Below are 15,988 nucleotides of genomic sequence, written 5' to 3'. Positions count from 1 at the left end.
TCTCCCATATGGTCTAGCGGTTAGGATTCCTGGTTTTCACCCAGGCGGCCCGGGTTCGACTCCCGGTATGGGAAGAGTGATCTTTTGCTGCCCCCGCTCTGAAACATTTACCTTTTTTCAGAGCATCTGCTACTAAATAACCCCTTAGGCCAGGCAAGAAGAGTCTTCCAAATGTCTGTTTAAAGCGAGTAAGGAAGGTGTCTGCACATGCAAAGCATCTGAGAGCGAGAGGTTTGTGTGGCAGGTTATGCGCTGCAGCCCATGTGCTTTGCATGGCACCCTCTTGTTTTGGAAGAGAAAAAGTGATCACAGACACACACAAATATATTCTTTCCCGAAGTAGAATAATATTACACTTGCTTATAGAAATCTTCCTAGGAAATGTTTTTGTTCCATTTTTATTCCAAGAAAGAGAGAGAGAAGAAATAGTATCACCCTGGTGCAAAGTGTGACCTGCTCCCCTCTGTCTGACAAGATTCAGCGAAGGAGGCTTCTGCCAGCTGCCTCCCATATGGTCTAGCGGTTAGGATTCCTGGTTTTCACCCAGGCGGCCCGGGTTCGACTCCCGGTATGGGAAGCTTTAAATTTTAGTTTCTCTCTTCCACTTCACATCTTGTAATTCAGTCTCCCTCCGCTTTCCACTTGTCCCAATCAAATGTGCTTCACGTCATGATAACGCTCTTTATTTGCCGTTTTGAATGCGATGGGAAACATGCGCGCCTTTTGCCGCTGGCCATCGCAGCAGCGCCACGAACTGGGGGAAAAGGAGGAGATCTGGGCGACTGCAGGGAACAAAAAGCGCATCTTCCCATACCGGGAGTCGAACCCGGGCCGCCTGGGTGAAAACCAGGAATCCTAACCGCTAGACCATATGGGAGCCGCTGCTTCGCGCTCTTCCGCGCGGCTTCCTCAGGGCCAGCGGGCCTCCAGGGAGAGGCTCGTGCCCGGCAGGCGCGCCTCCTGCTGCGCGCGTTCCGCGTTCCCGCGGGGCTGCCGGCCAAGCGCGCCTCTCTCGGGAAGCGCGGCTGCCACGTCGGAGGGACCGGCCTGCTTTATGTGCAGGATTTGTACGCCGCTTTGCGGTGCGTAATATTTTCTAATGAAATAAATAAGCAAAGCCGCTTGCTGCGCGCCCCGCGTGCACGCGCAGCCCCGGGAAGCGTCGCCATGGCAACGCGGGCCGGGAGGATGCTGGCGGGAGCCGGAAGTGCTCTCTCTCCCGGCCGCGTTTCCAAGGCGAGGATGCCCGTGACGGGCGGGGAGGGAGGCCAATGGGAGAGAGAGGCGGGCCTTGGCGGGAGCTGGTCCTGATGCTGCCGCCGCCGCCGCTCGGGGCCGCGGGGTGAGGGCAGGATGGAGGGGCCGGGCGAGGAGGCTGGCGGGGGAAGGGGATGGAGGCCGGCAGGGCGGGCAGGCCTGCTGGGTGGGTCTCCCCAGGGGGTTGTCCAGGAATTGGGGCTGGTGGGGAGGGGGCCGCTGGAAGAATGGGAGAGCAGCGGTGGAGGCAGAGGGAGCAACCTGGGCCTCCGCTTGCCAGCCCACATGGGGAAACCAGAAAGAGCCATCTGGGGTGGGGGCCGCCTTTGCCACACACCTGCACCCAAGAGGAAATTCCCCGCAGCATGTTGCTGGGCAACGAGAGGGGACAGGCTATCAGTAGTGACCCGCTGCCTGGTGGGCAAGTGTGCTGTCACAGGCGGGGGGCAGAGAGCAATGGAGAGAGGAGGCCAAGTGGATGCAGGAATAGCGGCTGCACAAGACCTGGAGACCAGGGAAATGTTTGGGGCAGAAGAAGGTTCCTTGGACCGGGGACAAGGGCAGGGTGTTGCAAAATGTACTGGTGTGTAGATTTTGAGGGAGGGCCGATTGTGGATGTCCGTCTGGGGGAAATGGCAGGGACGCCAAGGAAGGGTACAGCCTTTTGTGGGTTGTGGGACCAACAGAGAGGGTGCGGTTCTTTTGGTGGCATGGCAGCTGTAGAACAGTTGGTAGGGGGCAACTAGCACTTCTTGAAGCTTATGAGAGGAAAAAAGGATTCATCCCTCTGCACCCCTCCCCCTTCCCCCTCTGCTTTCCCACAGAGACAGTGGGGACCATGGGGCTGGTGGCTTGCAAAGGGCACTAGACTCTGCCTGTGAAGAGGCCTCAACTCTGTGACCCCCTCCCCCCCCCACCATCATGGAGCCCCTGAAGGAGAGGGCTGGGTGGTGCGCAGGGTACCGGGGGGAGGAGGCTGTCGCTGAAATGAGACCCTTGCTGCAAGAGGACATCGGCCAGGTGAGTGCCACCAAGACCACCCATTGGGATGCCTGATCTTTTCTACCTGCCCCCCTGTATCCCTCTTTGGAGTTGCAGAGCCCTAATAAGCCCAGCGCCAGACTTGATCCAATAGCAAGGCTCTTCTTGTGTATGGAAACTCACAGTAAGTGCCGGAGAACGATAGCCAAAACACTGTGAATTCTGGCAACAGCAAGAATTCACATGAGAATATTTCCTTCTGCATTGGCTGAGGATTGGCCACCCTTACACCCAGTTCCATTTCCCCTCTTTCTGCTGATCCTCCAGCAGCAGCAGTAACTGGGAGATCAGACCAGCACCCATTAGATTTCCAACAATGGGTGACCCTATGCCTCGCCAGTTATATTGGTAGGACCTAATTCTGCTGTGTGTGGTTTCTTTCAGGACGGCATTGCGATGGGGGTTGAGCCTACAGGCTGGGGGACAGATGACCCAGACTTAGAGGAGAATGAGGTTGGCACAGATCCTGTTCGGGTCATGATGTTGCCACTTCAAGCTCAGCATGCCATGGAGAAGATGGAAGAATTTGTCCTGAAGGTGAGTGACATATGTGGCTGGGAAGCGCCTGTGAGCAGTCCTGGCTCAAAACAAGCCTCCTTGGGCGCTCCCTGTTTTTCTTGCTTCACTCTTCCTCAGTTTTGCCCTATGGAACTGGACTCCAGTTCTCCCCCTGGCTGTCCGGCCGTCCTCTCTTCTTCATTTTATGGGCTGCTACCCAATCAGTGCTAAGGCAAACTGGGCATGTCACAAAAGTGCCCACGGGTCTGATATTATGACTTCAGCTACTGCCCATTGGCCTCCTCCCCAGCTTTGCAAGGCGCAGGGAAGCTCAACAGTCACACAACCCTGGAGAAGAGGGGGAGATGGAGTAGTGTAGTCGTGGGCAAGAGGCTCTCCTCTCTGCCATGACACCCCGCTCTGAGCCAGCTCTCAGGGCCAAGCCCAACGGGGCATAGTATCTGGAAGCCAGCGAAGAGAAAGCAGCCCAGTGGTGCTCCCTCTCTCCTGATGGGGTCCCCTGGAGGCCCTCGACTGAGGGAGGCCATGGGCAAGGGAGAGAAGGCCACACAAAGTGCAAAAAGGACTGGCCTGAGGGGTCAGGAAACAGAAAAGGAGGCTGCTGCACAGGAGGAGGAGGACTGCTGCTGGGTTCAGGCAAGTGACAACTAACAGGGTGGGGCTTTGAGGGCCTGTGGCAACCCCACTGGCTGGTTGACCTCAGAATTAATTGCATGGTTTCACCAACCACTGCATTTATTTATATATTTTAAGATATTTATATACCTTGGCAAAAAACCAACCAAAACCCACAATAAACAAACAACCGTGGCATTTATATAAGCACATTTCAAATGTTCACAGCTTTACCATAGCCCTGTAGGGTAGGCCAGCATCATTATTGCCCCACATTGCAAATGGCGGGCTGAGAGAATTGGCAGCACTGCTAAGGCCTACTGAGTGTGTTTATGGTGAAGTGCCAAAGCAGACAAGATGAAGCAAGATCCTTATTTGTATATTTACCTGTCTGCCACACTCATGTGTAATGAATTTGGAGGTCTGGCTTGTTTATTTATTTTACACCAAAAGGTGGCATGAGAATGATGGGAACGGGGACACCCACACATTGCCACCTTATCGTCTGCCCCGGTCTCCTGGGCTGCTTCACCTTCAGTGTCTGTCAGGCTGGGAGAAAAGTGCCTGGGCTAATGGAGGTGGGAGCACCCCTTACTATGCCCCAAACATGCTCCTCCCCACACCTTATACTTAGTGGGTCAGATGCATGAGCAACAAGCATGGAAGCCCAGGTCGCCTCTGCTGTGGCCCTGAGGTGAGGATGCTTGAACCAGGCTGCAGACTAATACCCACTGACCTGGGAGTAAGCCCCATTGAACTCAGTGGGACTCTGAAAAGGTATTTATGGGATTGCCTTTGTTGCCAGAGTGTTGAGCGGGGAGGGAACTGCGTTCTGTTCCCCCTTCAGCCGTGAAGCTGAATCCACAGAGAACTCTTGGCTTTGCTTCACCAAAGCAGCCCTGGAGGTTGTTGTTTTCTTTACAGAATATTCTCAGCACTCTCAAAAGCCACATCTTCTGTGTTCCTTATGAAATGCAATGACACTTTAAAACTTCCTTATGCTTGCTGTAAAAAAATTCTCTTTAGAGCAGTGTCCCCACCCCCATTTTTTAAAAAATAAATGAAGCATACAGAATCAGCACACATGTACATACTTTTGATACTGGGGGAACGGTTTGATTTTAGTTTACTTTTTTGAATTATGGAGACACAGTTCACTCTTACAAAAGATGAATACCATATTATTCTAGTTCAGCTCCTAGTATAATCAACAGGCAAGATCCTTTCCTGTGCCTTAGCCTTAGGCTGCGCTCACATACTGCTCACTCTGCACCCAGTGTGCTCCCACCACGGGTTGCAGAAGTGGGATACACACATTAACCACAATCCATGCCTATCCTTTATCTACTGCATGCTGTCATTAAAAAAAAAAGAAGTTCTATGTTTCAGTGTGTTTTTCCTCAAAACAGCTCCGACTGAAGTTCAAAAAGAGAACGGCCTAGCTGCATTTTAAGCCAGTATTGTCTACACAATCTCCGTCTTTTCTCCCGTTGTAGGTCTGGGAGGGGCGCTGGCGTGTCATGCCTTATGATGTGCTGCCTGACTGGCTGAAGGACAATGACTTCCTCCTCCATGGGCACCGGCCGCCCATGCCCTCCTTCCGTGCTTGTTTCCGAAGCATCTTCCGCCTCCACACGGAGACAGGCAACATCTGGACACATCTGCTTGGTCAGTCATGGGGCTCTGCTCCACACAGCAAGAACCTGGTGTGGTGGAGGAAGAGGAAGGGGGCAATCTGGATTAGCTCCCTTCTTCTTCTGTGTCTCACATCATAGCAAACTATTTCAGCTTCAGAATATAGCTATCATCTTCTTTGTTAATATTTTTTAAAAATCAGCATAAAATATACTTAACAGGTAACACAAATATGGTTCACTGATGGTGTTTCCTGACATTCTAATCACTATGTTAGTGAGCTTCACTTTTCATATACAGTGGTACCTCAGTTTTTGAATGTAATCCGTTCCGGAAGACTGTTCAAATTCTGAAACATTTGAAAACTGAAAACTCAATAGCCGACAGCTAGGCCTCAGGATCTTGCACTCAGCGGAAGCTGCGTGGCATGTTCGACTTTCGAGGCATGTTCGAAAACTGAAGCACTTACTTCCAGGTTTACGGCCTTCAAAAACCGAAATGTTCGTCAATGAGACGTTTGAAAACCAAGGTACCACAGTATTAGTAAGCTTCAATGTTTATTGTGCAAGTACTCAGGGCAGAACATTAGACTTGTTTACCTCTGTTTGCTTGTTTATTTTGCATATGCACCTCTCTTGTGCTGCAGGGAAACTGTGTGTGAGAGAGAGATAAGGGGGGATGGGACACAGGTTCAGGTTTTTCCAGTTGACACCCCTGACTTCATGGGGAAGTGACCACAGACCGCCAGGCCCAGAGACGGCCCCCTCCAGGTCTCTATTTGTGCAGGGCTGTTGGTGACCTCTGCCTGCTTCTGGCAGAGCAGAGTCATTTCCTCCAAATTCCAGAGAGGACTACCCTTTCAGTGTGGTTGGGGTATGTGGAGACACCTAGAAAGAGATGTGGGCAGCTTTCTTCTCTTCCTCTCCCAGGGTTCCTCTTCTTCTTGGTCTTGGGCATTGGATACATGATCAGCCCCAACATGAAGTACGTTGCCCCCATCCAGGAGCGTGTGGTCTTTGGAATGTTCTTCTTGGGAGCCATCCTTTGCCTCTGCTTCTCCTGGCTGTTCCACACGGTCTACTGCCACTCAGAGGAGGTTTCCCGCACCTTCTCCAAGTAAGTCTACCACCTGCCTGCTTCACCTGCCCCCCCCCCCCCCAGGTCTTCTGGGACACGTGGGAAGTGGGAGATGGTGAGGAGCAAGAGTATCTTCCGTGGCACCGAAGCTCTCAAGAGACACAAGTGCTTGGAGCATCAGTGGGGAGCTCTTCTCTGGCTGGCAATAGATGCACGGACGGTTTTAAGAGAGTCAAAGTCCTTGTGTTAGAGTGGCCATGTGTCCTACTTTACAGAGGACTGTCCTCTATTTCTGAAGGGCTGTCAGGGGCCATCACTTTATCTGAAGGTATCCTCTATGGGAGGGCTGCTCAGGTCATGTGTGGTTTAAATATAGAGGGAGGGGGCCCTTGAAGTTGCCTCTCAGCCAGGGTGGATTTGATTTAAATCACTAGGCAGTAAGACTTGATTTAAATTATTTTTTTACAGAAAGACTCATTCTTGCTGGTATAATCTTAATATTTACAACCAGATAAAGGCTTCATTTTTGGAATAATAAATGTTCAGAGTAGTTTTTACAGTTATATCAAAACATACTGATTTGGTTATACTATTAGAAATACATAGATAGATAATTATGAAATAACAACAACAAAATGTTTATTCGGCTTTACGCCCATAATGGAACACAACACAACAAAGCAAAACAAAACAAATCAAATAAAACAGCGGACTCGTACAAATCACAAGTAGTATAACACAGTTCACAACTCACAAGGACAGATATTAGCCATTCATAGGAAAAATTTAAGATTAAGATTAAAAATTTTAGGCACTACAGTAAAATCAATATCTGATGTCATTATAGAAAATTCTTATAGCTATCAATAATCAGCTAACATTCTGTTCCGTCTCTTATACGAGAAGACGGCTGTTAGGAATTTAGCAACCTGTAAGGTAATATAAGGATCCACATCTTGAAGAACCCAGGCAAGCTGTAGGTCCACTGGTTTGTCAGCCATAGGCTGGGTTATGGAGTTTAGTATACACAATAATTATGAAATTATTTGAGGTTTAATAAGTTAACTGTTTCTAATTGGACAACTTTTCTGCTGTACTTGATTGGAATGAGAAAAATAATAATTTTCTTAATAACAATTTAAACAATTTATTTAACTAAAACAATAACATTATAGCATATGTATCCATAACTGATGTATCCATAACTCCATAACTGAGTTTTAGCACACATGAAAAACTTAAAACAAATCCTTATTTCCTAATGAATAGCCTTTGGACTATCATGTAACTTAAATAGAAAACTATCTTTAGAAAGATTTTTTCCTCCAAAAGCATTTTATTTTAAAAATCCAATTTAAATTTTAAAAAATCCAATTTAAATAATAAAACCCGATTTTTTAATTTAAAAAATCATTGATTTTTATCCGCCCTGCCCTCAACAGTTAGCAGCACCTGCTCAGAAGACAGAGCCAGCTGGCAAGCTGTCCAAGTCTTCCCTACTAGGGTGAGGTGGTATTCATTTCCATTTAATTATCGTAATTATTTCTTAATTTGCAGCTGTGCGTATAAGTTACCATGTGCAAATTTTATGCAGATTGGTGCCCTTCTTTTTGCCCTGTTTTGTGTCACTCTGTCCTTCTGTGCTGCCAAGCATTGAGAGCCAGTGTGGTGTAGTGGTTCAGAGAGGTGGATTTGTAATCTAGTGAACCGGGTTCGCGTCTCTGCTCCTCCACATGCAGCTGCTGGGTGACCTTGGGCCAGTCACACTTCCTTGAAGTCTCTCAGCCCCACTCACCTCACAGAGTGTTTGGTGTGGGAGAGGAAGGGAAAGGAGAATGTTAGCCGCTTTGAGACTCCTTCGAGTACTGATAAACTGGGATATCAAATCCAAACTTTTCTTCAAACTCTTCTAGCATACAGTCCCTGTGCCTCAATGGGGTCTACCCTGGGCTCCCCTTTTAAAGAAATTTCTAGCATGTTGATCAGCATCAGCTGGCTAGGTCTGGGAGCCCCCTTTAAATTTCCCACAATGCCCCCCAACCCAGTGCTGCCTGGGGCAGCATGAGAAATTCAAGCATCTCCCACATTGGCCTCAGCAGCACATGCCATGTGAGGGGCATCATGGGAAATTCAAGCAGCCTCCTGGTGCTGGGGGAGGGCTGCCTGCTCTGTCTGTCTACTGGCAAGCCCACCCTGCTTTCTGTTGTGCAGACTGGATTACTCTGGAATCGCCCTGCTCACCATGGGCAGTTTTGTTCCCTGGCTCTATTATTCCTTTTACTGCTCACCTCAACCCCAACTCATCTACCTCGTCATCATTTGTGTCCTGGGCGTCACGGCCATCATGGTGTCGCAGTGGGACCACTTTGCCACCCCACAGTACCGGGCCGTCCGAGCAGGTAATCATGCACAATTGTCGTTTTGGCATTGCTTGTGATGGATCGGGCCCCATTGGAGGATTTCCTTAGAACACACTCATGTAGTTAGAAAGTCATAGGCTCTGAAAGTGCCAGAACACAGCTGGACCCTCAGAATGGATCTCATTCTGATAAATGCATTTCCCAGTTGAGATATAGTACTTCTACACCAGGAATCACTTTGGAAATCAAGCTCGGTTAAAATAGTTCTGTTTACTAGCAAAATACAAATTTTTACAGAGCAAAAGCTTAACTTGAGGGTAGTGCAAAAATACAATCAGGATGATCCAGGGTCTGGAAACCAAGCCTTCTGAGGAGTGGTTGAAGGAGCTGGGTATCTTTAGCCTGGAAATGAGACTGTGAGGAGATAGGGTAGCCATCTTCCAATATCTCAAGGGCTGCCCCATGGAAGAGGGGCCAAGCTTGTTTTCTCCTGCCGTGGAGGGGAGGACCTGAACCAATGGCTTCAAGCTCCAAGAAAGGAGATTTGGACTAAACATCAGGAAGAACTTTCTGACAGTCAGAGCTATTTGATAGTGGAATGGACTCCCTTGGAAGGTGGTGGACTCTCTTTCCTTGGAGGTTTTTAAACAGAGGTTGGATGGCCATCTGTCATGGATGCTTTAGTTGAGATTCAGCACTAGATGACCCCTTCCGAGTCTAGAAGTCTATGATTCTGTGACATGGCCAAAGTGTGCAGTAACACGTTGTTAAAGGCATTTTTCCCACTTGGAAGCTAGTAACAGGATTAGTACATAACAATGTGTGGAACTAGCGTAGCATAATGGCAAAAAGTTTAGTGGGAGAGCCAGACTTTAGTTCAAGTCTCATCCTATGGCTATAGATGAGGGTTAGCCAATCTAGCACCTCTATATATTGTTGGACTCCAACTCTCTTCAACCCTGACCACTGGTCATGCTGGCTGGGAATGATGGGATCTGGAGTCTAGCAATCTGAATTCTTTGGAATATTTTAATACCTATTTTTAATACTATCCTGTTTTATTTTATACTGTTGTAAAATGCTTAGAGATTTCATTTACAGTGAAATGGCATACAAATTTTAATAAATAAATTAAATAAAAATACAATTAAGAAGCATACAGCATCTAGCACAGTACAGTACAATTGTTACCACAGACAGAAAATCATTGAGGGGTCTGTCAAGACCCCTAGCAATTTTCAAGTGGTCCTGGTGCAGGAGCAGGGAGTCTGGGAACCATTGGCCTAGATAATTCGGCTTCTTTGTACATGCTCTTCTATTCTCCATATTTGACATTAAACTTCAGTTCCAGGATTGAGACCAGATAAGGCCTTCTTTCTATTAATCCCTGAGAGGAGCTCATCCACACAGTGACCTTTCTTATTTCTTGGACAGGGGTGTTCCTGGGCCTGGGGCTGAGTGGCTTGGTGCCCACACTCCACTTCATGATTGCTGAAGGATTCATCAAGGCCACGACTGTGGGGCAGATCGGCTGGCTCTTCCTCATGGCAATCCTCTACATCCTGGGCGTGGGCCTCTACGCTGCCCGAATCCCCGAACGCTTCTTCCCGGGCAAGTGTGACATATGGGTACGTGTTGTGTGGGAGGAACTGGCCTTTGGGGTGAGTCTGAATTCCCTGCATCTTCATGTCAGGTTTGGAATATCTCCTTCCTCAAGGGACAGTAAAAGTCAGAGTTGGAAGACACACTTGGCCACAGATGTCAAAAGGATCAGGGGATGCAGAAGCCCTTTTTCTGCCCAAGACCCAAGAGAATAATAATAATAATAATAATAATAATAATAATACTTTTTTTATTTATATCCCGCCCTCCCCAGCCAAGGCCGGGCTCAGGGCGGCTAACAAGCAATAATAAAAATAAGTTGAATAAATACAACTTAAAAACAAAATTAAAATACATTAAAATATTGAAATATTAAAATATTAAAATGTAGCCTCATTGCAGGAGGAGAAAGGAAAAGAAAAAAGAAAGAGGGGGAGGGCCTGTGGAAACAAATCAGATCCTGCAGGGCCCTGGTCTCATGAGGCAGAGCGTTCCACCAGGCCGGAGCCAGAGTTGAAAAGGCCCTGGCTCTGGTTGAAGCTAATCTAACTTCCTTAGGGCCCAGGACCACTAGGGTGTTGCTATTTATGGACCTTGAGGCTCTCCGTGGGGCATACCAGGAGAGGCGGCCCCGTAGGTACGAGGGTCCTAGGCCGCGAAGGGCTTTAAAGGTCAAAAGCAGCACCTTAAATCTGACCCTGTACTCCACCGGGAGCCAGTGCAGCTGGAAAAGCACTGGGTGAATATGCTCCCATGGCAGAGACCCCGTGAGGAGCCTCGCTGCAGCATTCTGTACCCGCTGGAGTTTCTGGGACAGCTTCAAGGGCAGCCCTGCGTAGAGCGAATTACAGTAGTCAAGCCTGGAGATGACCGTCGCATGGATCACTGTGGCCAGGTCGGGGCGGGAAAGGTAAGGGACCAACTGCTTGATGCGGTGAAGGTGGAAAAATGTCACCTTGGCTGTTGCTGTAACCTGTGCCTCCTTGGAAAGGGAGGCATCAAGGATTACACCCAAACTCTTAACGGAAGGCAGTGGCACTAATTGGACCCCCGCAAGAGAAGGGAGTTGGTCCCTCATCCCCATGCCATCCCGACCCAGCCATAGGACCTCTGTCTTCGAAGGATTTAGTTTCAATCGGCTCCCACAAAACAATCCAGCCGCAGCTTCCAAGCATCTGGTCAGTGTGTTCGGAGCCGAGTCGGTGTGGCCATCCATCAGCAGATAGAGCTGAGTGTCATCAGCATATTGGTGACAGCACAGCCCAAAGCTCCGGACAATCTGGGCAAGGGGGCGCAAAAAGATGTTAAAAAGCATCGGGGAAAGGATTGCGCCCTGCGGCATTCCACACACCAAGGAGTGGCGCAACGACATTTCCCTCCCTAGTGCCACCCTCTGACCCGACCAGAGATAAAAGAGCACAGCCATTTACGGGCTATGCCCTGTATTCCCACGTCAGCGAGGCGGTGGTCCAGAAGATCATGATCGACCATGTCAAAGGCTGCTGACAAATCTAAAAGGATCAGCAGTCCTGACCCGCCTCGATCCAGTTGTCTACGGAGATAATCTGTTAGGGCAACCAGAGCCGTCTCGGTCCCGAAACCAGGACGGAAACCGGACTGAAATGGATCTAAAGCCGATATTTCCTCCAGAAACCTACCAAGCTGTTCAGCAACCGCTCTCTCAATTACCTTACCCAGATATGGAAGATTTGAAACTGGGCGGTAATTGGATAGGTCTAAAGGATCTAGTGAAGTTTTCTTTAAGAGCGGACACACCACTGCTTCCTTCAATTCCCCTGGGAATGTCCCCGTGCCAAGGGACAAATTGATAATTTCAACCAGGGGGGTCCGCGCGACAGCTGGACACACCCTAATCAGCCAAGACTGGCACGGATCAAGGAGGCAGGTGGTGGGCCTACTAGCTTAGAGGAATCTATCCACATCAGCAGGGAGTATCCGATCGAAATGGTCCAACACTGGACCTGAAGTCAGTCAAGGGGCCTCCAGTTCAGTCACTGTATCTAAACTGACAGGGAGGTCACAGCAGAGCAACAGGACTTTCTCCGCAAAAAAGCTCGTGAATGCCTCACAGCTGTGGGTCGAATTTGTGCTTAAATTTGGTTGTCCTCCTAAGGACGTTATTGACTTAATTATTCTAAAAAGTTGTTCCGGGCGAGAGCTAGCGGATGCAATGGTAGCTGCAAAGTAAGATTTCTTAGCAGCTTTCATAGCCATCTCATAGGCTTTCATAAGCGTCCTCTAAGATATTCTTGAGGCTCCGTCACGAGTCCGTCGCCATATTTGCTCTAGCCGTCTGAGATCCCGATTCATTTTCCGGAGCTCCTCAGTAAACCAAGGGGCCCAGTTTCGACGGGGTCACAGAGGGCTCTTAGGTGCAATCTCATCGATGGCTGCCAAGAGCTGGTTATTTTAGTCCTCAACAAGGTCATCTAATGAGTTGCCAGGAGGAGCAAGGTCCCGCAAGGCCTGACGGAATCTATCAGGATCCATCAGCCTTCGCGGGCGAGCCCAAATAGGCTTGCCACCCGAGCAGGGGAGGAGCGGGAAGTCAGTCTTGGCTTTCAGAGCGTAGTGATCAGACCATGGCACTTCCACAGGGGGGAGCATGATTGCATCTATGCCAGCCCCAAAGATCAGATCCAGCATGTGGCCTGCTTGATTAGTGGGGCCCAAAACAAACTGGGAGAGCCCTACTGTTGCCATGGAAGTCACTAGGTCCAGAGCCTGTGAGGAGGGAGCGGCATCGGCATGGACGTTGAAGTCTCCCAAAACCAGTAGGCTTGGGAACCCCAAGGCCCAGCCCGCCGCCACCTCCAGCAGGTCTGACAGGGTCTGAAGAATCAGATTTAGCAACACTGGCACAAGGAAGCCCCACCATTTTTGTGATATTAATGCTTGAATTTATTTAAGCTTCCTGTAAACCAAGAAGGGGGAACCAGAGGTTGTTGGATTCCAGATCCCACCAGCTCCAGACAGCACAGCCAAGGGTCAGGGGCTGATGGGAGCTGTAGTCCAGCAACATCTGGGGGGTCATGAAGGCCCCATCCCTGATCTAAAATACAATGCAATACAAAATGAGACAATGCAATCGTTATACAGTGGTACCTTGGGTTACAGACGCTTCAGGTTACAGACACTTCAGGTTACAGACTCCGCAAACCCAGAAATAGTACCTTGAGTTAAGAACTTTGCTTCAGGATGAGAACAGAAATTGCACGACTGCAGCGGCAGCAGGAGGCCCCATTAGCTAAAGTGGTACCTCAGGTTAAGAACAGTTTCAGGTTAAGAATGGACCTCCGGAACAAATTAAGTTCTTAACCAAGAGGTACCACTGTACCTGAAAAACCTGGCCTAGTTGAGAAATAGCTAAGTGTCCATTAGAGTTGCTTCTTTCTGTCTCTCTGGGCAGAAATCTTGCACTTTTGACAGCTTCACAAGTCAGATGTTCAACTGGTCTGGCTTTTCTCCCAGCATGGAAAAGCATTGATGCAGTAAGCTTCACTTTAGACATTTCTGTCTTGTGGAGCTGTAAAATGCAAAGCAAATTGGCCAGAATGAAGGAAGCAATTCTAGTGGCATTGCAGCTTTAGATGGTGCCTCAGCAACGCCTACTTTTGAGTGAACATAACTCACACAGTTTAATGAAGAATACAAGTAGCTTAGGCAGGCTGCATTCTACAAGTGTGTTGGGTACCTTTTAAAATTAAGCACTAAACTGGGAAGCGAAGCATTCCTGGCTTCTCTGGGCCATTGTTTCCCTCCAGGTTTTTTGTTTAAACCCGTTGGTGGGTTTAAAGTAGGGATGGGGGAACGGGAACCTGTGTCCCTGCAAATGTCATTAACCTCTGACCCCCCTTGGTCCCAGCCAGCAGGAGCAGTTGTTGAAGATGATGGGCTTGTAGTGCAGGTTCCCCATCGCTGGTTCACAGGGGTTGGGGCGAAGCAACTCTCCAGCCGACAAGCCTCACGTGGAGAGAGCCCATGCCATCAGAAATCCTGGGTTCAGCTTCTTTCTCTCTTTCTCTCTCTCTCTCCCCCCTCCCGCTCCCTCTTCTTCCTGCTCCAGTTCCACTCCCACCAAATCTTCCATGTGCTGGTGGTGGCGGCTGCTTGTGTCCATCTCCACGGGGTCTCCCAGCTGCAAGCGTTCCGCTCTTCCTTGGGGGGCACCTGCACCGAGAACACTGTGCTCTGATAGCCTTCCTAGAGCAGACTGACCACCTCTGCTGGACAAGGGCAGCTCTTCACACTGCACTCCGTATGAACCAAGAGGACAGGGCCTCCCCCCCCCCTTATTAAGGGCACTGCACCTGTTTGAGGAGGGGGCTGTTCCTTCTCCTTCCTTCCTTTGAAGAAAATTGCTGTGTCTCAGATCTTTTTATTCTTGGGGGCAGGGGCTTCCTTTTCTCCCCATCAGGGCAGCTCTCTCGTGTGTGCACACACGTGCACAAAATGCCAGAAGGTATTTAAATTAGGATGAGGAACCAAAGCAATGGAACAGGACTAAAACAGTCCCTGGAAACAGCTTAGGACTCCCCTAGCCAACCCCGAAGTTTCTGAGAGTGGGATGGGTGCAGGGGGCCTCTGTGTGGGCCAAGGGGATGCTGATGTTATGGTATGAAGGTCCAAGGATGGGTCTGACAAGGCCTTAGTGTGTGCGTCTGTGTGTTCAATCAGTATTTATGAGGGATTTGTTTTAAACTGGCCACTAAGGGAGCATGCACTCTGCTCAAAAGCACAGCAACCCCTTTTTTTGCTCAAACTGAACTCTGATCTCTTTGGTCAGGCAGGACTTCTGGCTTCCACGCCCAGCCCTCCCAAGGAAAGATATGGATTGGTTTCTGAGAAGCCCTCTAGGTAAAGGCCGGGGGCATCTTAGGGTCTTGGGTCAAAGGCCAATGGGGAAGAGCCTTCGCCAGGCTGAAATCAGTGCACAGCAGACTTGCATAGTTGTCATCCTGGCAAGGGAAATAATCAGGGTGGGGATGGATGCAGCTGTGGGCCCCCAAGTCGTCCCTCCTTATCAGGGTGGGGAGTGGGGTGCCTAAATGTGCTACGGGGCAGGCAGGAGCCAGGATTCCTGGGCTCTGCAACCTGCTAGAAAAGATGTGTGGTAAACACTTTTTTTGGTGGGGGCAGGGGAGGGCAAGCTATGTGGATTTTGTCTGGGAAAATAAGAATGCCTTTTATGCATAAAGGGATCAATGTCTTAGGCAGGGGAAAGCCTTCCTGCACAGACATAGACTGTGACCTCCACCCCTTCACCAGCATTTAATAGCCCAGAGATGGGCCTGTGGAGAGCAATCCTGTGCCCAGCACTTTTTGTCACAGGCCCTCTGCTTCTGCACCCTCCACCCCACAACAAACAGCAGGAGGTCTTCTTTTTCTCCACTGAAAACAGTGGTGCTGGGACTTCTTTGATTTAGGGTGTTTGGCAGGTGAAAGACACCTGAAGGGGCTCCACTTCATTTACCTTTATAACGAAAGGCCATCAGTCCATGCACTTGCTGAAGAATCCTCAGCCCTTTGCTCCTTGGGGAGAAGAGGTGCAGATGGCAGGGGCCAGTGTCTGTATTGGGGAGGAGGGCACTTCCCCCTTTGTTCATGCCTGGCAACCCAAATTAGAAGGCCAAGTCGCTCCAATATCATTGACCTTGTTGTGTCACAGCCTCCTGGGAATGCAAGCTGCTCAGCAGCTCTCTGGATTGGGCTGCACAGTGGGAAAGCAGGATATGGATCTCCTAATTTGGGAGTGCTGTGCAGTGTGTGCCCAACACCAGTGCTTCAACTCAGCGGGAGAGGAGCACTGGCAGAGGAAGGGGGTGGGGAGGGGGTGCGGTCCGCCCTGGGTGTCATCCCTA

The 15,988-nt window shown here is 49.5% G+C and overlaps 1 protein-coding gene across 3 annotated transcripts; it reads left to right on the top strand.

Moving 5' to 3' along the window:
- The first annotated feature begins 1,177 nt into the window (after window positions 1-1,177).
- On the top strand, window positions 1,178-14,498 carry LOC310668129 (adiponectin receptor protein 1-like). Of its 3 annotated transcripts, none has more exons than XM_083421109.1 (8): window positions 1,178-1,342; window positions 2,082-2,277; window positions 2,683-2,835; window positions 4,929-5,100; window positions 5,997-6,183; window positions 8,356-8,543; window positions 9,939-10,132; window positions 14,194-14,498. In XM_083421109.1, the coding sequence occupies exons 2-8, from the start codon at window positions 2,179-2,181 to the stop codon at window positions 14,320-14,322; spliced, it is 1,122 nt and encodes a 373-aa protein (XP_083277235.1). In that variant the 5' UTR covers window positions 1,178-1,342; window positions 2,082-2,178; the 3' UTR covers window positions 14,323-14,498. The 3 variants fall into 3 exon arrangements, with proteins under 3 accessions (XP_083277235.1, XP_083277234.1, XP_083277236.1); XM_083421108.1 differs by lacking the exon at window positions 1,178-1,342 and adding an exon at window positions 1,587-1,822; XM_083421110.1 differs by lacking the exons at window positions 1,178-1,342; window positions 2,082-2,277 and adding an exon at window positions 1,587-1,822.
- Window positions 14,499-15,988: the final 1,490 nt, after the last annotated feature.

Source organism: Podarcis tiliguerta (genome assembly GCF_965153285.1).
Source record: "Podarcis tiliguerta genome assembly, chromosome: 17".
Taxonomy (NCBI): domain Eukaryota; kingdom Metazoa; phylum Chordata; class Lepidosauria; order Squamata; family Lacertidae; genus Podarcis; species Podarcis tiliguerta.
This window is presented reverse-complemented; position numbering and strand designations above follow the sequence as displayed.

Coding starts and splice junctions, on each gene's coding strand:
- LOC310668129 (XM_083421109.1), top strand. CDS start 2,179: ATGGAGCCCCTGAAGGAGAGGGCTGGGTGGTGCGCAGGGTACCGGGGG. Junction 5,101..5,996: donor CATCTGGACACATCTGCTTG/GTCAGTCATGGG, acceptor TTCCTCTCCCAG/GGTTCCTCTTCTTCTTGGTC. Junction 10,133..14,193: donor CGGGCAAGTGTGACATATGG/GTACGTGTTGTG, acceptor TTCCTGCTCCAG/TTCCACTCCCACCAAATCTT.